Genomic DNA, 9,106 nt, shown 5'->3' with positions numbered 1-9,106 from the left:
TCCATGGTCAGTCCAATGTGCAGATGCACTATAGTCATGTCTACCCATGGTCCACCTATAGTCCAATGGCTCACACGCAGTCCACCTACTGTCCATCTGCAGTCAAGCCATGGTTAATCTAGTAATCTCTAGAACTGAAATGCAACTGTGATCACCTCATCAAGACAAATATTTGGCCATTTCCTAGAGAACCCACCTGTCACCGCTTCAAGCTCTTTACTGTGGTTGCCATGTTACAGGTGTTGGCCAAAGCTATTTACAAGGCTGTCTTGGAATGGACTGCACATTGATTGTATAATGTGGACCATATGGAATGGGAGTCACACCCCATGAGAAGACCCTCCCCCACCGACGTAGAACACAAGTTTTGGGCTCTAAATCACTTCCTCCTCCGCTGTTTGTGAATTTCTTACTTCTTCGATTGAGAAAACAACACAATGCGCATTAGATTCGCGATACTTGGCGACAATGAATGTTTTATACGATCGAAAGACATAATCTTTAAGCTAGATAGAGATAAAATTATCCGCCCAATTTTCGTTCTAGCTTGTCAAACGCGGTCAAACGCGGTCAAACGCGGTCAAACGCGGTCAAACGCGGTCAAACGCGGAACCTGGTCAAACGCGGAACCTGGTCAAACGCGGAAATCGGAACCTGGTCAAACGCGGGCGGCGACGGGAGCGGCGGAGGAGGCGGCGGCGCCGCCGAGGAAGGAGAGGAAAGCGGAGCCGGGGCCGGCGGAGGAGTCTCGATCGTCGTCGAGGAAGAGGTCGTCCGGCACGCGGAAGGCGGCGTGCAGGCAGACGACGGCCGCCCCGGCGAGGAGCGCGGAGAGGATGACGGAACCGACGGACGTGAGGAAGACGACGACGCCGGAGAGGACGACGAGCCCGGCGACGGTCTCCCGGTCGGAGAAGCGGCGGCCGAGGACGACGAGGGGCGCGTCGGCGGGGCGGAAGAGGAAGAGGAAGCACCAGCCGGCGACCAGGCCGAGGAGGACGACGAGGGAGACGGGGTTGGAGAGCAGGGACGCCGCGATGACGGCCGCGATGACGGCCGCGTAGTTGACGCGGAAGTAGGAGAGGTTCTTCCGCGCGCGCGCGACGGCCTCCGCCGTCGATTCCGGCCGCGCGAAGGCGGAGCGGTCGGCCAGCTCCGACCAGGGCCGCCGATCGGCCAGCGCGCGCCGCGCGGAGTCGACCAGGCGCGCGATGAAGACCCCCGCTGCTCCTCCTCCCCCCAGCGCCGGAGCGCCGGCGATCGGAGCCGATCCGACGGCCGCCGCTGGCGGATCGACGGAGATGGGAAGAACGGGCGGCGACGACGCCATGGAAGACGAGGAAGACGACCACCACCACCGACCTTTGCAAAGACGAGGAAGAGACTCGCGCGGCTTTTTCGATTTTTCGGTTTTCGGCTTTTCTCCTCTTATATATAAACTCCCCCGTTTAAGAAGCTGAGACGCGCTTACTCACCGTCGCGGCCGGTGAAATCCCCAAAAAGCCCCTCTTTGAATAGAATTAATTAATTAATTAATTAACGCGCGAAAACCTCTCCACGCGCTATTCCCAGTTTTATTTTGCAATGAAAATGCAAAATCGAAGTCCCTTGTGTTCCAGTTTCTTCGTCTATAAGTATATGTTAGGCCCCTATCTAGGCGGCTTTCCCTGCCCAAAAGCCTGGTGCTTATTGGGAGGGCGTGTTCGCGTTGGACTCATGATATGTAATGATTGAGTTCTATTTAGTGCGCCAACGCACTAAGGGTCGTGACGCCTAACCTGATCTTTTAGCCCATCGCCCCTGCAGTTGTGATACGCTTCAGGCGGGACGGATCAGGCGAAGTCCGCACACAAGTACGCGCGCGGGCGCTAAGCACCATGCGCCAGCGCCAAGCGCCAGATGCGGGCACCAACCGCAGCGCAGGTGCAGGACGCACAGGCCGGGCGGTAGTGCCGCAGGGCAACGCACGGAGTTGTTCGGGAAGCCGTGCAGCGGGCTGCGCAGGCACAGACAGGAGACATCTCGCCAAGAGACTAAGGCTATTGGCACACAGTTAATGCCGAGACGGTTTGGGGCGCGTGGCGCCCCACAGGTAACACTGGGCATGTGGCGCCCAGCTTGGGGAGCCAAACACAACGACGTCTAAGCGAACCGAGCAAAAGGTGTCAGCGTAGGTGATGTGGCGTGTGTGATCCCCTACAGGCTAGGGTTGCGTGAGTGATCGCCATGTCCACGAGCGTGCGGCACCCAGCCCAAGGGCATGCATATAGCAGCGGTGCCAAAAGGCACACGCGTGAAACTGTAGGCCTCAAGGCGCAGTGGTGGCCCTACCAAGACCCGCAACACCTCATCTCGTTACTTTGGTATCAACCCTCGTCTTCCCCCATGTAATGTTCATAAGCATCTTATGATATCAATGCAACGACCATATTCCTCGACGTAGCTACATCCCCTCCCTTTCCTCTAATTCCTTCTATGCAATATTTAGTTATTGTAAGAGACTTCCACTACAAGAGATGAAGGCTGTTTATTATTCTGCTCCAAGCATTGAGGCCAGCACGCGCCAGATTCGAGTAATTGTCCTAGCTCAAGATTTGACCGCGTGACAGTAAACGAGACAAACGAATTTAATAAAACTAAACATTCTCATTGAATTCATGTATAAATGTAATAAGATAAGAAATATCATATTTCTTTTTTAGACTTTTTTACTTAAACTTAGCAAGTATTTTGATGGCACCAAAAACCTTGTGCACAAATTTGCACAAACAATTGAGAGAGAGAGGGAGGGCGGGAGAGAGAAAATCCATGGTGTAAGAGAGGCAGAGGGGGGATCCAGCTACACATTCAAGTGAGTGGAAGAGCGGGATAGATTAGGAGTGATAGAGAGAGGGAGCGAGAGAGAAGAGTGATAGAGAGAGAGAGAGAAGAGTGACAAAGAGAGAGAAGAGTGATAGAGAGAGAGAAGGGAGAAAAAGGGGAAGAGAAGAGCACGAGAGGGAGAGAGAGGAGTGATAGAGAGAGAGAGGAGAGAAAAAGGGGGAGAGAAGAGAGCAAGAGGGAGAGAGAAAAGAGTGATATAGAGAGAGAGAGAGGAGAGAGAGGGTGAGAGAAAAGAGAAAGAGGGAGAGAGACGAGTGATAGAGAGAGAGACTAGTGATAGAGAGAGAGGAGAGCGAGAGGGAGAGAGAGAAGAGTGATAAGGAGAGAGAGAGTGAGAGAAGAGCGATAGAGAGAGGCAGAAGAAAGAAGAGCAAGAGAGAGAGAGAGGGTGGGAATAGGGTTCGGCAAGTGTCATCCGTCACGTCACACGTCACTGTGACAGAAGAGTGACGGATGACGTGATGGTGACGGAGATGATGACAGTTTTATGAGTCCATAACGGTGATGGTGATGGATGACAGAGTGAGAGTGACAGGGACATGGCGGAGACGAGGGGCCCAGGACGCGTGACATGACGAAACAGCCATCAAGGATGACGGACGACCACAGAAAGAAAAAAAACGCACGACTTACGAGTTTGGGGTGATTAAGAGAGGCGGCAAGAAGGGTGGATCATCGGGGAGAGGAAGATAATCTCTCTTCTGCTTAGTGTTGCAGGATGGCTGCTGCTTTTGCTTGTGGATTTCTTCCTGTGGAAGATGGCTTGGTCGACTTGGTGGACGCCGAGAAGATTAGAGAAGTCACTGGTGTAACTTCAACAGAGAAGATTGGAGAGGATTGGAGTCGGTACCCGTTGACCAGTGTAAGATTAGAGAATGAAACTCGCTACTAAGGGTTTCATTCACGTCATCAATGACGGTGATGCCGTCACGGTGATGTTGATGACGGGACAACATATGGAGGGACGGTGACAGGAACGTGACAGTTTTTTTGGCATATGCTGGAACGCGTGACGTGACAGTGAAGTGACAAAAGTTCCACCACGTCACCGTTCGTCACGTTCCGTCGTCCGTTCCGTCACTTCCTGGACATGCCATTGTCTAGGTGGGAGAGAGAAGATGAGCGAGAGGGAGAGAGGAACGAGAGAGAAGCTCGATAGAGAGAGGAGTGAGGGAAGATTCTTGTCTTATAAAAATATTATAAAAGAATTTCACACACAACTGCACATTTGTACTGCACAGGACTCTGTGATGTCAGTTGAAGTTATTCTGGCAGCAGTGCAATGTGTGGTTAGAATTTTAGAACCCCACCACACATCACACCAAAATTGCACCGGTCGCACGAAAGGACCTTCCGTAAGGGAAAAAGAGCGAGCAAGATGGAGAGTGAGGCAGAGAAGAGCTAGAGTTAGAGATAAGATCAATTGAGAGAGAGAGAGAGAGTGAGGAAGAGAAAATTGAGTGAGAGAGAGAGAGAAAAGTCGGGAGCGAATAACTTTAAAAAAAAATTATTTAAATTCGGACAAAACTGCTCGTTTGCACTGCACAGGCCTCTGTGCGTTGTGCTGTGCAATTTTTCTCGCATGTGTGCAATGTGCGGTTCAAAATTTGAACCAGACCGCACATCGCACCAAAATCGGACGGTGGCACAAAGTACACTACCCTAATTTCCAGTGCAACCAACAATTTCATCATTTAAATTAAACAAACATTAAAAAAGTCATAGATATACTTACCGTCCAAGTTTGTTCATAGACATTAGAGGCAGTCTATAGCTGGGAGAGAAATAAAGATCTCACAAGTGCGAGAAGGGAAGCCAAACAAAGAACCCTAAAATGTTGACCCGTTCCATCCAAAGTTGGAACCCTGCAAAAAAACCTAGAATTTGAGCACCAATCGAACCATCCAGCATCGTCTAGAGGCAGAAATAGGTAGACTTTATAAATGGAATTAATTATACAGCGGAGCGGGAGAATATAACAAAAACATTTACATGTCTATTGCTGGTGTAAAGCGTGTAAACATTGAGCGTGTTCTTGGGTTGGGCAAGCCTAAGAAACATGGGAAAATTGGAATGAGAGCCAGCGAAAGGGAGAAGGAGGCCGGCTGAGGAAAGAATACAGAGTACACTGAAAAACGAGGGAGGAAGAAAGGGGAGGAGGCCAGCAAGAGAGAGAGAGAGAGAGAGAGAGAGAGAGAGAGTAAGAGTAGTTACCTTGGTATCGTAGAATTTGAGGAAGAAGCGCGATTTGGGAACGGAAAGCTTGGACTCGAGAATAGAAGCAATGGCGGCGCTCAGCTTCTTGTTAATGTCTGAATTGAGGCCGCCGATGGAAACCAGCTCGCCGTATGCTGCCGGCTGCTCAGTTCCCCCAAAAGACATGGGGACTGAACCCTTAAGCACAATCATCACATACTGTGGATGAAAACGAACAGAACATCACTTGTTTCACTTTCTTTCAAATGGGGGCATTAGATCTCTTTTCTTAAAAAATTCAGAAAAAGAGTTGATATTGAGTAATCTGAATTCTTGATGGAAAGAGTTTGCACTCGTCTTAAAAATTCTTGAAACGAGGTGCAACAATAGCAGGAGGATCAGCAAAATGTAAATGATTGGACACCTGAAGTTTCAATTCTGATCTCATCTCATAATTTATTAGTTGTAGAAGATTAACCTCATTAAGATCGAGCTAATAGACAATGTTTTAAAGTAACTTACGAAAACATGGAAAAGTTGATGTCACACGAAAGAGCAAAATGATAATTCTACATCAAATACAGAAGACCCTACCTCAAAAAACAACACTGTAGAATATAAGTAAACGTAATCGCTTGCACTGCATAACACGATTGGACAGTTGAGACTCAGTTTTTTTACGGCCGTAGGGTCCTTGGAATTATTGAAACATACTTGTTTCAGTCTTTTTTATGCCCACCTGCTACCTTCGAGAGATTTCAGAGAGAGAAAGCCAGAGACCGAGAGAAGGTTGGGCCTCGAGTGGAGACCTGATTTTGGGTTCTGAATCGCACCCTCTCGTTGAGTTCTATTTTCCTTCAATAGGCATGCATAGATGTGATGAAAAAATAATACAAACACCCCATAAATGTTGTTGGAAAATGCCGATGAGGGATAAAGACAGGGCGACAGATCGAGAATGTATTAAGCGGGCTCACTTTTTTTGGTCTCATCTACCCCTATGGAAGATGATAAGATTAGATCCAATACAGAAGCCTATTTGGCCCAAAACTCTTTACTCCCAACAATTGCAAACAAGGTATTCTTACCCTGCAGTATAACACACACACACCCTCTCAAGCTGGTAAATGAAGTACAACTTCATTGCCAGTCCGGAGATTGTATGCAGGGAAGATAAAATTGTAAGGGTTGTATGCCGCCAATGTAGCTGCAGTTTGTCCACGGTCCATCCGTGGTGCAGCTATGGTCAATATTCGGTGTACCCACTGTCCAGCCACAGTCCACCTAAAGTCCTCCCATAGTTCACCAGCAATCCACCTCTTGTCCTTCTGCAGTTTAGCCATGGTCAATGCAGTAACTTTAAGAACCAATGTACAGCTGTCACCAGTTTTTTTTTTGAAAGAAAGCTGTCACCAGTTTGTTGAGGACCAATATTAGCCACATGCTTGAGAACCCAATTGTCACCACTTAAAGGTATTGAATATGGCTGCCTTGTCACAGGTGATGTCGGCAGAATGGATGCCACCTAGGGCATATAATGTAACCGCCTCCACTGACCTAGAATACAATTTTTGGACTTCAACTCGCAAACTTGTTCTAACATTCTATCTGCCTATTTGAGGCAGATGGGTGATCACACAATGGCATAAACACCCCATTAAATACTAACATGGCATTCTAACCCTGCTATCTAGAGTTCAAGGACGGATGATGGATCATCACCTGTTCCGTGCAAAACCATCATCCAGTCCTGTCCAGCAGCTTGGATGGCAGAGGGTTAGAACTGGTTCAGGAATGGCACCTGTTCGGGGACAGAACTCGTTCAGATATAGAACTGGTTAGGGAAGAACTTCTGTCTGTTTCTCCAACCATCCCTCCATCCCGGGTCTGAGAGAGGGGGGTGAGGCGCCCAAATGCAGAAGCGGCAGGTGGGGGAGACAAGCTAGAAATTCTCTTGATCGATGGCGCCTTCCGAACAAGCCACCAGGGTTGCTCCAGAGATAGGATTGAGCTCCGCATCAAGCCCAGCGATGCCACCACCACAGACACCAACATGTACTCCTCCTTATCCCATCCTGTCCAATTTGTCAGCCCCTCAAGGAGGAAGACCCGGTTACTGCCAACATCAGACGTGGGTTGCCAGTAATGCAGGCTTTGTCTGCGGATCCATCAGAAGATCGAAGAACCCACAACTCATCATGGGTAACGAAGACGTCATTCCCAGGGAGTTCGAGCCAGGAAGATGATACACTCTTTATGGAATTGGTAAAAGAAATCTGTAAATTGTCTTACAGACAGCCCTCGCTTATGCTCCTCGCCTTGCAAGAACAACCGACGTCGTCTCCAAGCTTCTCTCCAGCCACGACCCTGGGCAGAAACCCTAGCCGAATGCAGCTCCCGGCTTCCCCCAGAATACACGCTCCAGAAAAAGCTCAAAACCTCCGTGTCTTTCCCCATCCTCTTCATCTTTATTTATAACCCCCTTTCCTTTATTCCTTTCTAAGCTAACTTTCAAGAAACAGTTAGTTAGTTGGCCAGCTCAGTGCCAGCAGGCCCACTAACTTTCTGCCCATTCCTCTTTTTCCTTTAATATGTTCTAATAGGGACCGTATCAGAAGACAAAAACAGCGGTTATCACATCCACCCAGATCCGATTTTACAGTGTAAAAGGGGACATCGGGTCGAGGGGGACAGCATCTATCTTGCTTCTGTTATTTGCTTGTTCCATTAACCTTTGATTATCAACGTCTTTTCCTTGAATTCTCTTTCCTTCTTTCCATTTCACATTCACAATACTCTCAAGGCATGACACAATGGACAGGATGGCAGACATTCCAAAACGGGATCAGCAGCCAGACTGGTAATGGTAACTGTTAGTGAGATAGTCAGCCTTATGGGCTAATGGGCCCTATTCTATAAGCCCATTAGCCCTCTTATCATTCTCTCTCTCCTAGGGTATATGTATACCCAGCCATGTACTCTATTGAGTTATGTCATTATCTTCTTCCTTCCTCTCTTAACAGTAACAGTTACAGTTTGGGACAGTTTCAGGAGGGAACCATTTCAGCTTGGGAACCGTTTGGTAAAAGACGGATACAGATTGTGACAGATAAAGCACCTGTGGATGGATGACAAACCAAAATGTCTTGTTCCCTTCATCCGTCCACGAATTCTACTGCTGTCTAATTCCACCAAAAAATGTTTTCCCAGGAGTTATAACACAGAGTACATGGGTTTGCTGGAGAAAAACGATCTGATGCCTTTATTTAAAAATAAATAAATAATAATGCCACTCGAACCCAAGATGCTTATGAACCGAAATAATTAGAGGAAAAGTTATCCAAAAAGATTTCACAGCATTATCATGTTTTTTGAGCCACACAGAACAAACAAAAAGCGTCTCTGAGTCATATGAATGTAGGAGTGAGCGAGAGAGAAAGAGAGAGCCACTTCCTATGCAGGCGTGTTTTATCAGTCGCTCAGTTTCCCTGGCCCAAACATCAAAATGACGGCCTCAAAAATTTTCAGCCAAACAAAGTTAAACTTAAATACGATAACAAAGCATCATTGACCTCCAGGAAAGCATTCGCCATTTCAAGGAAAAAGAAGAGGAGTTGACTTAATCTCAAAATATTTTCTTTCAAAAAACGCGAACGAAATGAAGGTAGAATAAGGGTCGGAAATCAGACATGCGATCGACACTGAAACGATCATTATCAGCGAACAAGAAAAGATGTTCTCCAATAGAAAAGAAGATACAAAATAAGGGTATGAACCAGCTATGCGCATAGATCATTGGAACGGGAAAATAAAAAGAAATTAAGATAAAAAGCACTACAGCTTCGGGCTTCCCGATGACTCTGGCCACAGTCTTGCTGGCCTCGGACAGAATGGGCGACGTGTCCACTCCATCCAAGCTCACGTTGGTCGACAGGTTGAGGCACGGCATCTCTCCGCTTCCCCTGCTTCCTCCTCTGCTGCTTAGGTTAAACCCCTGATCGCACTGCAAATCCACCACTTGAACAAT

At 47.9% G+C, this 9,106-nt stretch overlaps 1 protein-coding gene and 1 pseudogene across 2 annotated transcripts; both read right to left on the bottom strand.

The window, feature by feature from the left end:
• Positions 1-421: 421 nt before the first annotated feature.
• LOC144706919 (PRA1 family protein B1 pseudogene) lies at positions 422-1,420 on the bottom strand (annotated as a pseudogene).
• Positions 1,421-4,576: 3,156 nt separating this feature from the next.
• LOC144706904 (Tautomerase/MIF superfamily protein) lies at positions 4,577-9,106 on the bottom strand. Of its 2 annotated transcripts, none has more exons than XM_078579999.1 (3): positions 8,918-9,105; positions 5,098-5,298; positions 4,577-4,748 (listed from the first exon to the last, which is right to left on the bottom strand). In XM_078579999.1, the coding sequence occupies exons 1-3, from the start codon at positions 9,026-9,028 to the stop codon at positions 4,713-4,715; spliced, it is 348 nt and encodes a 115-aa protein (XP_078436125.1). In that variant the 5' UTR covers positions 9,029-9,105; the 3' UTR covers positions 4,577-4,712. The 2 variants fall into 2 exon arrangements, with proteins under 2 accessions (XP_078436125.1, XP_078436118.1); XM_078579992.1 differs by lacking the exon at positions 4,577-4,748 and adding an exon at positions 4,815-4,933 and having other exon boundaries at positions 8,918-9,106.

The sequence above is a fragment of the Wolffia australiana genome, chromosome 1 (genome assembly GCF_029677425.1).
Source record: "Wolffia australiana isolate 7733 chromosome 1, ASM2967742v1".
NCBI lineage: Eukaryota > Viridiplantae > Streptophyta > Magnoliopsida > Alismatales > Araceae > Wolffia > Wolffia australiana.
This window is presented reverse-complemented; position numbering and strand designations above follow the sequence as displayed.